At 38.7% G+C, this 17,767-nt stretch overlaps 1 protein-coding gene and 1 non-coding gene across 2 annotated transcripts; one reads left to right on the top strand and one right to left on the bottom strand.

Moving 5' to 3' along the window:
* The first annotated feature begins 918 nt into the window (after window positions 1-918).
* On the top strand, window positions 919-16,481 carry LOC147323726 (plexin domain-containing protein 1-like). The gene is made up of 13 exons (XM_086304257.1): window positions 919-1,440; window positions 8,553-8,713; window positions 11,925-12,068; window positions 12,154-12,223; window positions 12,324-12,446; window positions 12,532-12,650; window positions 12,781-12,880; window positions 13,134-13,229; window positions 13,320-13,401; window positions 13,470-13,530; window positions 13,616-13,733; window positions 14,843-15,000; window positions 15,738-16,481. The coding sequence occupies exons 1-13, from the start codon at window positions 1,365-1,367 to the stop codon at window positions 15,861-15,863; spliced, it is 1,434 nt and encodes a 477-aa protein (XP_086160383.1). The 5' UTR covers window positions 919-1,364; the 3' UTR covers window positions 15,864-16,481.
* Window positions 16,482-17,353: 872 nt separating this feature from the next.
* Window positions 17,354-17,425, bottom strand: trnac-gca (transfer RNA cysteine (anticodon GCA)). Its single transcript has one exon. It is a non-coding gene; the product is annotated as a tRNA-Cys (tRNA).
* Window positions 17,426-17,767: the final 342 nt, after the last annotated feature.

Genomic DNA, 17,767 nt, shown 5'->3' with positions numbered 1-17,767 from the left:
GATTCAAAATCCAAAATTTTAGGACAGCCCAACCCTAGGTTTGAGTCATATCATCAATTCTCCGTGCCTGACTCTGTGCAGCACGTATCATAACAGCAATTCTTCTACAAATAAAGAAGTTACTAAACTACACACAAGGCTAACACCGAAGTTTTGTGCTTGTTAGTTTTTATTTGCAATATTTGCTTAATTAATTACTTACTTAAAGCACCGACACCAGTCTTTCCCTCCTGAAGTGGCCCATAGTTCTGAGAGGGTTTTCTGAGAGACATATCAGGCATCTAGTGTGAACACAGGAAAAGCTCTGATAAAATCCAGCAATCCAATAGATAAGATGGGAGTTTTCATCATGGAGCTGTAGCCAAGAAGTCTACAGCAACTGTGTGATGCTATCATGGACCAAAATGTCTGAGGAATTTTTCCAGCTCCTTGTTTAATTCTTTCCACGAAAAATTCATATAGTCCTGAAGACCAAACTACCAATCTGTACCTAATGAAATTGTCAGAGACTTATATAGCACTCCTAGAGGGAAAAGAAACTGGGAAATAAAAATGGTCACCATAGCGCCACTATCAACAGCACCTAAATAATTCCAGGTTCTTCTTTTTCAAGTGTTGGACACAAAACATATTTACCTCATCAAATAATCTTCTACTACCAAGAGTAGAAAAACAGTTCTTTTCAAACCTTTCAATTAAAAATGTGGATTATCTCTGTAACAGACTACAGAGGAAGTTCTTCTCAAAACGCCAACCATTTAACTACCACATTTGTTTTGGTTCAGCTTGCTTCCACATGGGGGAGACATGCTCCTCCCATCTTCAACACCCCCTTTTTTTCTACTGTGTAAGGAAAGGAAAAAAAATGTAGAAATACATAAATATTTCCTCATTTTGGGAAGTCTTCTAAAAATCCAGAGCTCTGTTTTGGAGAAAACAGAAAAACACAAGCGAGACAGACAGACATCCAGAGGGGAGGAGGTGAGACAACCGAGTGAAGAGCTAATTCAAAGATAGAAATGTGACTGAAGCAAAGGAAGAGCACAGAGAAAACACATCTCTTCACTTCAGCTGTTTATCATCTCTCCTGCGTTATGGACCGATCATCTGAGACAGTATTCTGAGGGCCAAACAAGGGCAAAAAAGGAGGAGGGAGAAAAGCAGTAAAACTTGGCTGAAGTGAGGAAACAGCAATTGTGTGGGTGAGCAGAGGCGAAGAGACAGAGACGAAAGGTGGGGGAGTGGTGGAGTGAGGTGCCCTATTCCTTTACACAAAGTGAGAGGGGAAACTGGGGAAAAGAAGAAGAAGAAGACGACAAGGAGTGATCAAGAGAAGGGGAAGGAGGGAGAAGAGTCAGCCGGACATGGGGCTTTATGCTGTTCTCCTCATCTGTCTCTCCCAGGCTGAGCTAGGCAGAGTCTGGGCTCAAGAGCATGAAGGTAAGCCCCCTTTCTTTAACGTCAACACCCAATACAGATCTACAAACAACAGCACCATTACGACTACCTTTTTGCACAACAGACTGTCAAGTGCCACACAAAACAGCTTCTAAAAATCTCAGTTAAAGTTAATATCACACACACACACACCTGAATTTGTTGTCACTAACTATGGAAGGCTTAAAATGCTTTTTGGCACTTTTTATGGCATGTCTATGGATACGTGCATGCGTGAAGTTAACTGGTCTCGTGGTAGTTCTCACTGTCAGTCACAGGAAGCACATAAAAGATGGTGTGCGAGTCTGGATTTTTATTTTCTCTCTCTTTTCATGATGCTATTCCAAAACTTCTGTATTTCCAGTTTGGAGGGGGGAAAATAAATGTCTGGGGTTCATTTGCTTTAATAATACTGATCCTGTGAATGAGAATTTTGGATTTTAACAAATAAATATTTGAGGGTTTAAGATTCATTTCCAAAGTAAAAGATGAAAGTCAGTCAGTGAGAACAGCATCTGAGCTAGGATTTCTTAAATTTGGAAAGCTTCATCTCAGACTGTGTCTCATCACCTGCTCTGTGCATTTCCTGTATATGGATCCTCTGCCATCCTATCTGTAGGTGTGTGTTGGTGCGTGTGTGCATGTATGTATTTTTGTTCTCCTTGGAGATATATTATTTTTAGCCAGCCCCCGTTCTTCCGCTGTTCCTCCTCCTCCTCCGACAATCAGCAGTGCTCTAGTTTCTCTGGCCTCTCCTGTGGTCCCAGTTCCTCTGATCAGGGGCCTAGCTCTGCAGAGGACAACCAGACATACAGAGAGACAGATCTCCTCAAATATACGGTCACACGAAGTCCAGCATAATGTCCAGGCTCATCTTTCCTACTAACACTCCAAAACCAGTGATCCAGATCAATTTATTAGAGTCTCCCTCGTAAAGATGGATTCATATTTGGGCCCTGTAAACTCAGACGTTTTTAGATTAGTGTTCTGTTTCAACAGAAAGTAGAACAGCTCTATACTAAAAAGGAAGTGCTGGAAGCTTGGTAATTAAATGACTACACGCTCAATGACTTATCCAAAGGAACGCCTGACTGCAGATGATGCCAAATCTCTTTTACAGAGCAGATAATAATACAGCAGAGTTAGGTAAAAAGACTACATGGCTGTCCCAACTTTCTCAAAGGTCAGGACCATCAAGACTGTTTACACATCTGCAAATTTCAGTGTAAATTTCACAGAAGTTAAACACCACATAAAAGATATGTGTGGATTTTATGAATGCTGATATATCCATGTACGTGTTGCTTTTATAAGCAGGATATCATCATATTATATCAAATCTGTCTGAAAAATACCAGGAAAATACCTGTGCTAATGAGTTTGTGCAAAAGCAGGCAACACTGTAACTATGAGTCTATAAAGATGCTAGTTGCTAACGTGCAGTAACAGTGCTAACAGTATTTAGCAGTCAGTATCCTTAGCATGTTAGCATGCTAACTTTTGCCATTTAATCTTAAATACAAACAACATGTGGCCCAGGTATCTGGGCTAAAAGCACTAGATGAGAAGCCCAAGTTTATTCACTAATCATCTTCATGTTAGCTGAACCAAATTTCCACAACAACCAATCCAACTAGAACCTAATGGAAGAAGCACAGTATAGGTTTCTGGCACAACCACCTACGTTCAAGGTGGAGAGGAAAAGGTCTGACTTTATGGTCTTGATGGCTTTGATGATACTGATAAAGGTCAAAAGCTAAAACACGTCAGTCAAACAATAATGCAGTGTCAGAGCTTAAAAGTCTTAAGGCAACAGGGAGTTTTTTGCTTAAAAATGCCTTTGCTGCAAGACCTCTGTTGGTCAACAAATGACAGCAACCTATGTTTCGTATGCACAGTCGTGCACTTCTAAAGTTGTGTGATAACCACCTTGGCTTGAAATCTAAACTATAATCACAAGGATCTTTAATGACAAAGTAGCTTTAATTTATATGTATGTACAAGTAACCACTATAAGGGACTGGATCTGTGTTACCTCTATAGTTTCCATTTGTAGTCCAAGTTCCTAATGACCAATCATGTTTGAGCAGATTCTGGTTGTGTACAGGCAGACAATCTGCACGAAGAGCCAAACAGACATTAGCCAAAGGGTAGTTTTTTTAAACCTGACGATTTTTTAGCTTTTTCTTAGCTGAAAAAGCTTTTCTGCATAACAAGCAGTGAATAGAAGACGGAGGACAAAGTCTTGGCCTGGACATCGCCTGAACACTCCGGAAACCTCCAAAAATTGGCAATGGACTCCAGAAGCGAGGGTTACCAGATGTCCCACTTTATATGGGAATGCACAGCATAATTGTCCCTTGTTCCGCCGTTCCACATACTGAGATGATGTATCGCATTTTGATTGGAACTAGTTTACAAAAGTGAACACATGTGGGTCTCACAAGAAACACATGGTTCAAAAAGAGATTCGCTGACCTACTGCAACCCAAAGATCAGTAGGCGGGAGAAGAGCAGCTGAAATAATATTTAAAGTTTTTAACAGTATTTACAACAGAAAAAGGGAATGCACAGATATATAAAGACTATAAATATACATTGTGGCTTTCATTTATATTAATAATAAGTTGTGGAAAATTGCTTTCAAATACAAAACAGCATTTTCCAATAGATGGTCATTGCTAAATCATTAATTTAAACTTTTGTGTATTTATTAAGTTAGACGTTAAAACGTGAGACTACCTCTTAGCCCCATGTGGTTAACATTTGCCTCATGTAGATGGATTTGCACTATTAAGAGTTTTTTAAACAATGTGGCATCTATACAAGACTATTTTGATTTTAATCTGATCGGCTGCACTTATCATTTCAAGGGGCAGAACATTATTTTCCTCTGAAGTCATTTCTTGGTTGCTACTGCACATTTCTTACTAAGGTAAGCTCAGATTTATGACTATAAATATTAAAGCACTAAATAAACAGTTAACTACAACTGGCCAAGCACATCTGCAAACTCAAATCATATGTCATCTGGACTGAAAATGAAAGATCTGTTCAAAAACATAAACAACTGACCCTTGTCAATTTGTGCACATTAATCTAAACACCACATTTTTCTATTTATTTTCAGGTCTTTATCATTCCAGCTGCTAGTGTTTGCGATTGTGTGTTATGGTTACTGCTGTTCTGAGGATAAGGTGCCAAATAGGTCCTCCCACGCTACTAGCTCCAGGCTGGTTTTAACACAGATCACCCTTTTAAAATCCAAAATAATAAAACCACTGCACTGAACTATACTGAGTCGACAAGCGATGACCTCGTCTTGTGATTATTGTTCCCTAATCCCTCTCCTGACAAAGCACGTAATACTGTGTCTCATTTCCACCACTAGAAAAGAGTGATAGGGTCAAGACTTTGATTGTATCTTGAGATTTAATCTGCTCTCGTGTGCTGTGTTTGGACAGTGCACAATAGTTCACTCTCTTCAGTGTGTCTGCCTTTGGAGCAAAGATGTTGGCCTTTTGTTCTCTGTTGATGGGCCTGCAGATAATTCTCTTTCCCCTTCATTGACCAAGTACATGCCCTCGATGTATTCCCGCCTGTACTCAAACTTCAAAGTGTTGCACATTTACCCAGGAAAATATTGTTTTCAGAAGAAATGTATTTTTCGCCCATGGACTTGATCCATCTGAGCAGACTGAAAGGCCATTTAGCTTTTGTCTCAGTTTAGGAACGTGGCTCTGGTTTTTGTAGAGCCTTCAAAAAATACTTTCATACAGAAGAAAATATACCCTGTTGTGTTTCTTAGATATTTGTCTTTGACAACAGATAATGAGGTAAATTATAAGGATAAGTAAAAGGTTTGTGTGTTTATATTGTTATTATATTACAGCTTTGCATTTTCATACTTATAAAGGAAAAAAATAGAGCAAAAAATGAGAGAAATGGAAATAGGAGTGTGTAACATGGTACTGGCATGAATGAATACAATCCATGTATCAACAGAGCAATGTATATGGTTCATCAGGCTGTGTCCTAGTTTGACAACACCCACTAGATTTGTGGCGGTTGCTGCAATGCAGACACATGTGAAGGTACAGTGGACACCGCTGCCATGCAGGTGCCATCTCCTCAAAATAGCGAGCATTTGTTAAGGGATTTAATGTTTCTTAATCAAGTCAACAGACTTGGCACAGAAATAAGGATTTTCTGCTGTTGGATATGTGAGGTTGGCTAAAAAAAAGTAGAAAATCTGACATCCTGCAGATGCATAGATGTAAATTCAAAGGACTGTCAGAATGTGTTTCATGCCTTTGATTTTATTTAGCAGCAACATCAGAGGGCATTTTTGCAGTGAAGCCACTGACTATTCACCCGTACATCTGTCACACATCATATCTGTCACGTCAACAATTAGACCATTCATCAGCATAGGTTTTTTGTTTTTTTTTTTGCACCAGTTTGCACATTCCCAGTGCAGGGTCCACACGCACATGTGTCTGCCAGACATGATGCTACTGAGGCCTGTCTTAAGTCCAGGTCCTTATGCAAAGCCCAGCACACTTTTGATGTTGAAGTTCATCCAGCCCCACATGCAGACAGTTAGATAAGGTTAATGATGTTTCAGGAAAGAAAATGTGAACACTTGGAAGATCTGTAAAGCAAATCTCAAAGTGACCTATTGTAAGGGTGGCGGGAAAAATCTAAGTATAGTCATGGTCTATTAGACTGTAGCCTAAACTGCGCTAACTTGTGTGCAGCCCCTGAACTCCCCTTTTCAGTTTTCCTGCTCCTCAAAGCTCCTCCTCATTGTTTAACTCTGCTGTTTGAAGCCTCCTCCGCTGTTTAGTGATGATGATGATAAGTGCCAATCTGACCCAGTTAGAAGCTTTTTGTTCTGCAGCAGTGAAATTAGCTTCCACCGCACCATAATCAAACAAGATTCCTCATTAGCACAATCTCCCCCGAGTGTGTAATAACCTCTCTTTTTCACTTGTCCTATTTTGTCCCTTAAGACTTTTTAATTTAATATCATTCTTACTTTAGAAAAATTAACATTTTATATATATTTATTTTATGCACTCTCTGTTTGTGTGGTATCAGGTATAACTTTGCGGAGTGCATGTTTTTTGAATCAGCGAAACAATCAAAATACAGGCAGTTAATGTTGGGCTTTAAAACCGGACAGGAACCTTTTGATGTTGAAGCCACAAATTTCTAATTTTATTTTATTTTTATAAAACTAAGTTTAACTATATTAGGTGCACAAAAACTATAAGGTCATAGCCACCGTGACACGTTGGCTTGTGAAGTCCCATTATGAAGCCTCAACCTGAGTTGTACGCCAAGGCGCTAGATAATCCTTCTTTCTGACAAATTTTATTTTATTTTATTTTATTTTATTTTATTTTATTTTATTTTATTTTATTTTATTCAGTATGACACAAAATGAGCGACTGAGCCCATAAACTCATCAGCAAAGTGTTTACAGAGGCCTGGGACGAGGGCCACTTTCTCTTCTTTTGCAACCACATGTATTTCCCCCTGGTGATCGTTAAAAAGAATGCAGTTTTAAGATACATTAAGACCCAGGAACTACATCCATCTTTTTCAGTCTTTATGATTAGGTGTGAGTTAGTCATAAATATTCATTGTAGTTTTTGTATTAATATATAGTCTATATGTCTATATAAAAGATGGAAAGCAATGTCAACGCAGAAGTGCCTTAAAGCAGCTCCCCTCTCCCCCAGCAGAGATTGACTCCACTGGTCACAACACGAAGTCTGATTGTATAGATGACTGTGAAAAAATTACTAGTAAAACTACTAATAGTTAATTTACCGCCTGTGTTAAGAAACTGGAAGGTTACAAAGCTATGCCTATGCAGCAGCGATTTGCTTTCCTGCCAATCTCACTTTCAAGCACGTTAGCAAGTCCAGCCTTTGATCTTAGGTCATCTTAGGATCACAGTCAAAGTTTTCAGTTCATACCAGAGCTGCAGGATGGGGTCATGGTTGGGGGTTTGTGCAGTTCTTCAACAACAAACGGTGAAAAACATTTTCTACAGGCCTATTTTTTTGTACACAGGCCTTTCATGTTAGATGAGACAGGGGAGGAATACAAACTACTGCTAAACTTATAATCTGGCATTAACATTTTAATCATAACAAACTGTCAATCCAATAAAACAGCTCCAGACTGAAGGGGGGGGGGTTATCCACATAATTTTGGCCATAACTTCGAGACGGGGTTCATCTTTCTCACACTGAAGGGAATGTTCATAACATGCTGTTAATTAATAGCTCAGTTCAGTGAACTAACAGCTCAGAACCAGACAGCAAAGGGAATTTAATCCCTCTGTTTCAGAGGGAATAATGAGCTCTTAACCCTGTAGAACTATCAGTGAGTTCTGCTGATTTTGCAACTGCCAACTAAAAATGTGGACAGTGAGTCATAGATCGGTTGAAAAAAACATAAACAGCCATCTATGATCTGTTAAGCAGATGTCACGAAAGCCCACACAAATGTAGGTGGTCAGTAGAGATGTGAGTGCTCTAAAAAGATGCACACACAGACAAACCCCCACAATCCTTTTGTACATACACAGGGATTATTTGAACAAAGAACAATGTTGGCACCACATGATTAAAAAGGAATCATGCCCCTATTTCTGCATGACAGATGTATACAAAATCTACGGTGTTGTTTGTGCTGATCTTATTTCTGTCTCTGTGTGAGTTATTGCTCCGTGACCTCTAAACATGGATTTAATTTTCTTTAGATATGTATGCCTGTTAATGATCCAGATTATGGTAACCAATAAAGAACAGATGTGACCACAGAGTTTAAAGTCAAAGTCATTATAATGTCTATAACACAGTTTTCACACATTTTGAGAGATAATTACATTATCTTGTTTTTCCTCAAAGTAATTGTGATTTAGTAAGCAAGTCTGTGGCTTTTTGTTTGTTGAACTCTTATGTCTCAAATTGATGGTTAACAACAGGTGAGAGATTATGTGGTGAGAGTATTTATTCATGGATTAAATCCTCAAGAAGTACATCATCGTGAATGAATCTGCATGTATGTGTGTGCTGCTGCTTGTGTTGTTCTAGATGCATGGAGTGGAACTGCTTTGGAAGATCCGTCCAGTTTTCACAGAACCAGGAGAGACCAGCAGACCCCACACAAACACAGGGAAGCCCGCAGCTCACAGGCTGAAGGAGGAGGAGGAGTTGATATCAGTCCCCTGCCTGACAACATGACTCGCATAGTGGTGAGATGCAATGACTGATTCATGGCTAAGACCTTAGATTACAATAGTGACAGTAGGAAAATCAACTATTTTAATATGGCCTAAATTCTGTTCATAGAAATGACGCTCCCATTGCTCTTTTACTTACAACACATACAGTAAATATCAAGTTTAATGTAAGCTCTAAAATAATGACATCATGCCTATGCTTGAAGCTAAAGCTACACAGCATATAGCTGTTCCTTAAGCTTTCAATCTCTCTAATGGCCAGCAGGGGGCATCTGCTCTGGTTGTGGTCCAGCTAGATGGCCATGAGAAAGTGAGCTTCATATCAGTCGATTTCATACCATAGTAAACACTTTCCTAATGTCTTTACTGTCTTAATTGTTTATCTTATTCTTATTGTATTCCAGTGTTCTCTAACTTTGCACTGTCCACTTTCTGCTGTAACAAAACAAATTTCCCCCGTCTGGGACTAATAAAGGTTATCTTATCTTTTCTTAGATGGCCAACTCTTTTTCAATTGAGAATAATGTTCATTTAGAAAATTATGGTCCTATTTAGAATAAAACAGATGTTTTTGTGTTGGCAAACCTTTTGTAAGACTGCGATGGCCAAAACCGCCAACAGTTTCTTATAGAGCCACTTTCAGCTGTCATAACTCTAAGTTGGTATGAGGTTTCCTGTTGAGCAGATATGCTGTGTTTGGTTTTTTGCAAACATGGCACTGTGCATAATAACCAAACATCTTCAATTTGGTTTTATGTTTCCAACGGGCACTTAGGATTGCAACTGTGCAAACCTTAGCATGCTGTTATGTTCTTTCTAGAGAGAAGAGCAGTCCAAACAACCCATATTATTCAGCCATTTTCTAACTGTACTGTCTTGAACTTTAAAAGTTCTACAGAGGAACTGTCTACAGAGTCAGTTTTGTTGCTAAGTTTGTATGTTGAGACTGCGTCACTGCATGTGGCTTCAGAATGTGCTGTTTGTATTGTATTATCTAACTCTGCTAAAATTATGCTAAAATTAGCCTAAACTGCATAATACTTCCTTATGGAGGGCTCATTGTTGTAGAAAACTGTACAGCCACAGAGCTACAACCAGTAAGAGCATGAGAAAAACTGCCCCAAAAACTGTGACCAGTGAGAATGAGGTCAACACAGCTGTGCAAGTCATTGTCAGCTGAATTACAGAAATGAGAATTCTTATATTTATTGGTTCTGCAAGAAAAAGGGCATTAATAGCTGCCAACTTAAAATGACATTAGCCTGAGGGATAAATATCCCCTACTTATTTTAGGAAAACTAAACCATCCATTACACCAAAGCCAAAGAATCTTTAGTGTCAATCAATATAGTGATGTTTACATGGTTATTATAATCTTTAAACCAAGAAACAAGTTACTTTCACGAACGCTGCAGAATTAACCTAACCATAGGCTGGGGTATCACAGGTTGGTATGCTGACCCCTAACAACATTTTAACCTTTAATATAGCTCATTGTTATCTGTGTATGACAATATGAAGAGATAAATGTGAGGCAAACTCTAACTGTAAATGGCTTTGGTAATGATATTGTGCTGACAAGTCAAGTAGCTACTGCCAAGCCAGAAAAAATAAAGTTTAGTCAAAGGTAAAGCCTGTAGCACATCACTGTCCTGTGCCATTTTCCAGTCATTATTTTAGAAGTGTGTGTCTGCGTGTGTGTGTTTTTAGTGCATGGGATGAGGTTTTATGAGTGTCTTACCTCCTAGACTCATCTTTCACTTCAATCAGCCTCAGTAAAAATTAGCCCAAATAAATTGTGTTCTACGTTTTTTTCTTCCTCTCCCTACAATTCAAATTGAAAACAGACCACATACTTGTGTTGCCAGCTTACAGTGTTTGTTTAAGCATGGCTGCGCACGAGTATGTGCATGTGTGTGTGACTCACTTGGATTGGATCACAAGTAACCCTGTTATAATGCTGCTGCTGCTGCTGCTTTTTTAGGGGGAGGCCTGATCTCAATTTCCAAAACCCTCCATCTCCTGTCCAATCAGAGTCACTTCAATAAGTCAGTCAGCTGTGAGGGAAAATAAATGATTATTCTCCTCACCTAGAATCCCCCTAGAAAATACAGGCTGGTGTCAGGCAGTGGAGATGGAAGAAAAAAGTGGGTCACTTGCTGTAAGTGGAGCAGCCGGAGCTGCATTTAACTGCTCCACTTTCTGAGCCCATACTAAACCCCAGAACCATTGCTCTCTGTCACCTTCAACTATGCTATAGATTAATAATGCCATCAAGACTGGAGATCTGTATGAAGACACAAGTGCTTGTTGTCAAAGCCAATGTGTAAACAGCTCCATCAAGTGGCACTATGTGAGAAGGACTGAAGGGAAAAATCCCTGCATGACTCACTGAGTTTTATCCCAGTTGTTTTTTCAAAATAAGACATTTTTGCTTTTTTCACATTATTTTTGAGCTGATCGACTAAATAGTGTTTTTTTTTTCACTTCACACTTACACTAACCTAAATATTTTTCACAAAAAAGAGGAAAAAAGGTAAGACTGTACTTTCATCTAATACCAGTAATAATACCTGTAATACCTGTACTACAATATGGTGCAGCGAATAATTATAAGCTTTATTTAACTAAGTAAGCCATTAAGAGCAGAGGAAATAGAGTAGCTTAAAACATATATATCAAAATGTAAACACTGGAAAATCTCAACAAACCAACTCACAAAATGCTGCCTCCTGTTGGTGAAAGTCAAGTTCTGAAGAAGGTAATTTAAAAAAAAGTACCTTGTACAAACACAAATGTAAGAAATCTGTTTAGAACGATGATAAATGTTTTGATTAGCTATTAGAAACTGGTACAATAGGATGCAAAAATCCCCCAAATGTTCATAAAGATGAGTTCTCTTTGATAAGATTTCTTCTCAGAGATATGTAAAAGGGTAAGATGTTCTATTTTTTTCATTTGTTATTATTATATGGAAATGCACGTAGCAATCCTTTAGACTACTAGTTTAAGATGTACATAAAACAAGATTGAAAACTATGCATCTTTATTTTGGAGTGTCTAGAGCTACCCAAAATGTATACATTTTGAATTATCCAGTCCTGTAGTAAGTCATTGATTTCAATATAAATCAGTCTATTTCATACAGAGACCTACTCTAAACTACCTCACCATGATTAATGTATTCAGGAAACTTGTCTAATGAGTGACCTCTTTCTCTCAGGAGGACTCCCAGAAGTACTACAGATGGCAGAGTTTTGGTCCAACAGACACACAGACTGCAAGCTTGTGGGTGGATATGGACAACCTGCACAAAAACCAAGTCAGAATTCACGGCATACTGTCCAACGCGCATCGACAGGCAGCGGTGAGATGAGCGTTCGCACATTCAAGCACTAATGTCTGATTTACAGACAGATTTAACCACATCTGACATGTCTTCTTATTCACAGAGAGTGGCACTCTCCTTTGATTTCCCCTTCTATGGGCACTACTTGAGACAAATTATTATAGCAACTGGAGGTAGGTCACATGCTTCAGTTTAAAGATGTGCTGTTCGACCATGAGGTAGAGGTGTTTTTAAAATCTTTAACAGTTCACTTCTCTTAATGTTTCTCTTCAGGTTTCATCTACATGGGTGAAATAACTCACAGAATGCTAACCGCCACCCAGTATGTCGCTCCCCTCATGGCCAATTTTGACCCTAGCTTTACTAAAAATTCAACAGTGAGGTACTCGGATAATGGTAGGTAAAGGTTCCTCTATGAAGTCTCTAGAGTTTGGGAGCTCCTGGGTATCTCTGACTGGCCTTTGTATACTGCTTTGCCCAGGAAATTTATTTGTCGTGCAGTGGGACAAAGTGCGGTTAAAGGACCGAGAGGCAGCGGGGCCTTTTACTTTCCAGGCAGCGCTCCACAAAAATGGAACAATTGTTTTCAACTACAAAGATGTAAGTTATGTATTTTTAATCAGATGTAGCAAAAAATATAATTCCACCACTTCAATATTTTGTAAAAAACACAGCTCAGCTTGAATGTCAGGTTTACCAGTGTCAAAACAAACTTCTGTTCTTTTTTGAGATCCCATTGCCAGTGGAGGAAATAAATTCTACTGAGCATCCGCTGAAAGTTGGACTATCTGACGCTTTCATGGGACACCTCCCTACATCACTGCTGTCAGGTCAGTTCCTTTAAAATAAAAAAGAGATGCTTCCTCTACTGTTAATTTAAAGTAATTATTCATATTTTAGTAAATTATTAAGCCAGTTAAGGCAGAGGAGTAAAAGCAGAAACTAAATACTTTCCATTACAAGTAGTTCAATTTGAACAGGAGTTAGTCCCCTCTCAGAAACATGGAGAACAGACTTCATTTTAAGTTTTCACATGAGACTTAATACAGAAGAAAGGCTGACATTCAATTTTTGTCTTGATAGAAGCAAAGCGGCGTACTATCTATGAGTATCATCGTGTTGCCATTGACACCACAAAGATTGTGAGCGGATCAGCTTTTGAGTTCACACCTCTGCCCAGTAAGTTCTGTTTCAAACTAGTTTTTGTTCGACAGCCTAGCCTCATTACTCACCCCGTAACTGCGTAATGATGCGATTCCCGTTCCCCAGCTTGTCTTCAACACACATCCTGTGATCTCTGCCTAACATCCAACTTGACAAGCAGCTGTGGCTGGTGCAACACACTTCAACGGTAAGACAAAGTTCAATTCGTGATGTTATGAGACTCTCGCCTTTTCTCACTTTGCTTTTCATTTCTAGATGTTCTGATGGTATAGACCGACATAGACAAGAGTGGCTGGATTACAACTGCCCTGAAGAGGTGAGACTCATTACCATATTACACAAGAGAGAGATGAGCAGCTTTGTTACTGATTCCTGAGTCATTCTTTTCGGCATTCACTCAGGCTAAAGGCATGTGTGAGGACTACAACACAGTTCTACCTGAAGCAACTATGAGCTCCTTTAATCACTCCTCTCCAGGTCCAACCGTTTCAGTGCTTGAAGAACAGCCTGTTACTAGGGGTGAGTTGGAAAATACAGTGCTGGTATTTCAGCAAAAACTCAGTCCCACAACTGGTGAAGGATTAATGAAGGAATATTTAATTGTTTATTTTTTGGGGGATCATGCAAAATGTGACCCTTTGTGAATAGATTAAGGAGAAGCAGAATTACTAGTAGCTCTCTGACTTCTGAGCATTACAGAATTAAAGCTGAATTTCCATAGAGAGCATAAGCATTCAGGTACCAGCTGCACGACTCAATATAAACAGTAGATAGCCCCTAAATCTGTGTCAGATTTAAACTTGTACATCTTTGCAAACATTTTCAGAATGTAAAAAATAACAATAACAGAAAGCTTATCATAAAGCTAGTCTCACTATAAAATTATGACTAATAATTGCTGAACTTATCTATGTATTTATATATGAGATTTTATGTAGATCTTTTCAAAGACATGTTTATGTAAAATCAAATGTACCTAAGCAAATAGGAGTGCCTTCTGTTGCATTGGCAGGGACACTTTTTATGAATAACTAAATTTTCACTTTTGACAGTAATAATCAGAAGAAACCATTAGAAGTGTGTGAGCAGAAGCTATGATTTCCAAAGCTTGTAATCTAACCAGGGGTAGGCCCCAGGGATCAATCCTAGGACCACAATTTATTCATTCAATATGTTCAAAAATTTTAAGTTCATCTATATGTTTCTACTTATTTATTTGTATAAATTCTGCTAATTAAGAACCCACTGATTTTAAATCTCATGTGTTCTATTATCATAGTTAAATAAAGATTATGTAAGTGTCAAACTCAACTTTAATAAAGTCCAACAGTAAAGTAGTCAAATATTTGTTTTTCCATGTGGACTTTGGGAAGAGACTGATGATTGTTTTTTAATGTTTTTCTGTTGATTTTCTGTGTATACAGATTTTGGGGAGATTTACTGTAAATACAAACAAGTGAACATGAATTTCTTTTTTTTTTTTTTTTAATTTGAAAACGAAAATTGTCCCCACTTAGTTTTAGGAAGTTGGCCACAGAGTTTTCCAAAGTAAAGTCCATAGTTAGCTACCTAGGCATTTCTATATTTAGAAATGCTTTAACAGGAGCAACAATCTTCCTTCCTTTCAGATATACAGACGAGCCCTCCAAACAACGGGATGACAGAGAACACGGCCATCATCGCAGGCGTTGTGGCTGCTCTAGTTCTGCTTGTAGCTCTCACCTTACTGGCTGTTTACTACATCAACACACATCCCACAGTGGCTCCACCATTCTACCTCATGCAGGTCAGAAAAACAACATCCAGCTCTCATTCCCTCTGCAGTAGGGATGGTCACAGACTTTAATTTTCTTTTAAAATATAGAGGACCTTTTCTTGTCTTAAAATATATGTTTTCCCTTAATTTCACTTTGACCTGGTGGGCTGTAATATACTGCTATGGTCAGATGGTGGTGGTAAAGTTGTTTTAAGCCACTGTTGAAATACATCATTGATGCTGGTATTAAAAGGAATGTAGATTTAAGGCACTTCTGCATTGGCTTCCCTTTTAAACCTGGAAGTTATGTCCATCTTTTATAATGTCTACATAACTACCAGACTTCAGACAGGTGAAACGTGTAAGCATGCATACTCTGTCACTGGGTGACCAGTTTATTTCACAGGTCAATGAAATGACAGATTCACCTGATGAATGAGAAGTGGGTGATGTTCATGTGTCTGCAAAAAGACTTGCAGAAGTCTGTGACAAAACAGCCCTGAACACTGGAAACACTCTCCTGATGATCTTTAAGCTCCAATGGGCCAATGAGCTTGTGGCTTCACAGTAAAACCCACTCTTGACTTGAAAACACTCACCTTTAAAATTCATAAAAGCACTTGCAGTAAAGTTTAGGGGATTTATGGATGTGCAATAGGCACATCCCAGTGGCTACATTCATCTTTTATGCCGTCTATGGTTGAAGCCTGCATCTTCCCATTTGCCTGCTAGGTGGTCTTTACCTACTACTGTTTCTCTGTCTGCAGCGACGCACCAATAACTACTGGCCCTCTATGAAGTTCCGCAATCAGGGCTGTCACTCCAGTTATGCTGAAGTCGAGCTCGGGGGCCATGAAAAGGAAGGCTTCATTGAAGCTGAGCACTGCTGCTAAGGGTCTAGGACTTGCAGGACTCAATCAGTGGAAGAGAGGACACCATCTTGAGGAAAACTGCGGTACTACAGGAGGATGAATATGGACATTCAGGCTGACCATCAACACAAGATGTCCTTACTCCAACCTTTGAGGCTGGACAGTGTTTACTGTAACTGCTCTTGTAGCTCTTGCCAGCTTTCTCTGTGTCTTTTGCTGTTTGCCATCACACAGAGGATTAGCCATATTATCTAAGGGTTGGAGGGTTTGAGAGGAAGACGGCAGTACAGAAATGATGAGATGCAAATGTCCAAAAGCCAATGATGCAAGGGCCTGTCAGGGAATGAATTAAACTAGCCTTCATACTGCAAATCAATGTACCACTCAACTTTACTCTGTGTTTTTTGTTTTTATCCATTTTATGGAGTCACTTTTGTTTCATGAAACTTCTACGCGAGCAACGATGAGTTCATAAAATGTTATATCTATGTGGATATTTAGCTTTATAGCTGATAGTGATTATAAGGACGTATGTTGTTTGGATGAATTTTAGAGACGTGTTATGAGGGTTTTCTTTGAACCTTTCTGTTTAAATGTCTTCTAATAAAAGCTGGTGACGAGTCTGGATTTTGATCTCAAGGTCATAGTCTGGTGAGTGACTAACATCTATTTAGATGGTTTTCAATTTTTATAACTAAATGAATGAGCCTTAAAATATAAGGAAACAGCATTAAAGATACTATTAGAGAAATACCTTATGTGGGCATTAATACTTCATGTGCATCTAATTTTTAAAAATAAATTTACATTATAGCTTAAGCACTGCTGTGATAACAACTCAAAATGACTGCATGTATGGAATTCATTTTTTATGCAAATTTATTTGACAGCAAATGCATCTGTCTCGCCCTGAGACAGCTAGGATGGATGGAAATTTATCTCCTTCCTTGCTGAAGTCCCATGATAGGTTAAAAATTGCAAAAATGTAAGGTATTTAGGGCTGTGCACAGCATTGCCACAGGATGGCGCCATAACACAACACGAAATTCCACATGACAAGCGCAGCCACGGTGATCATTTGTTATATTGAGCTTAAAGATCAAGGTGTGTACCGAGCAGAGACAGATATTCCGATAGTTTTGCTAACATACAGGCATATTAACCGCTTGCAACGTCTATAAATACTTGTAAACTTTGCAGATTAATAAGAAAAGAGATTTTCCACACAACTAATGGTGACAAAATCAAAAAGTAAAGTAAAAGTACACATTGGGACATGTAATTAATTTAGTGGTAAAACCCTCTGAAGAATTTCTTTTAGATAAGGTGGAATATAGTATTTTAAGACGCGGTGGGAAACATAAAAGCGACAAAAAGACATACGGCTACTCGTAGAGATTATGTTCGTTAAGTAAGGAATAAACTTCATATATCGCTAGGCAATCGGTGAAGTTTTCTATTACATTTATTTATACGAACGCAACGACAAAAAGTCACCAAGGAAAGAAAAGAGGGGGCACCCGGATTTGAACCGGGGACCTCTTGATCTGCAGTCAAATGCTCTACCACTGAGCTATACCCCCGATGCACGAAATAGGCCAGTTTTGGCTATATGAATATACCACATGTTCAGTACTGACACGCTGAATATACTATATAGTTGTTTCTTGCATTTACTCATAAATCCCAACATATATTATAATACACAGGTTTGTTTAGTCCGAAGCTTTCCGCTAACTTAACAATGTAAACAAAATGGCAGACCTGGTTGTAATCGAGCTTGTTTCCAGCAGAGGGCGTCAAATAAACAAAGTCGAACCGCAGTACAGTATATTATCATGTCCCCACGTAGCAGTTGGTGATATCTATTTATCATTCACGTCATCAATAGCATGGAAAATTCTTTGTTTTCTTTACTGGTTAAA

The sequence above is a fragment of the Aulonocara sp. 'chitande type north' Nkhata Bay genome, linkage group LG8, assembly GCF_057382095.1.
Source record: "Aulonocara sp. 'chitande type north' Nkhata Bay isolate Kocher_YH1m ecotype deep benthic linkage group LG8, A_spYH_male_GT1.1, whole genome shotgun sequence".
In the NCBI taxonomy this organism is placed as follows: Eukaryota; Metazoa; Chordata; class Actinopteri; order Cichliformes; family Cichlidae; genus Aulonocara; species Aulonocara sp. 'chitande type north' Nkhata Bay.
This window is presented reverse-complemented; position numbering and strand designations above follow the sequence as displayed.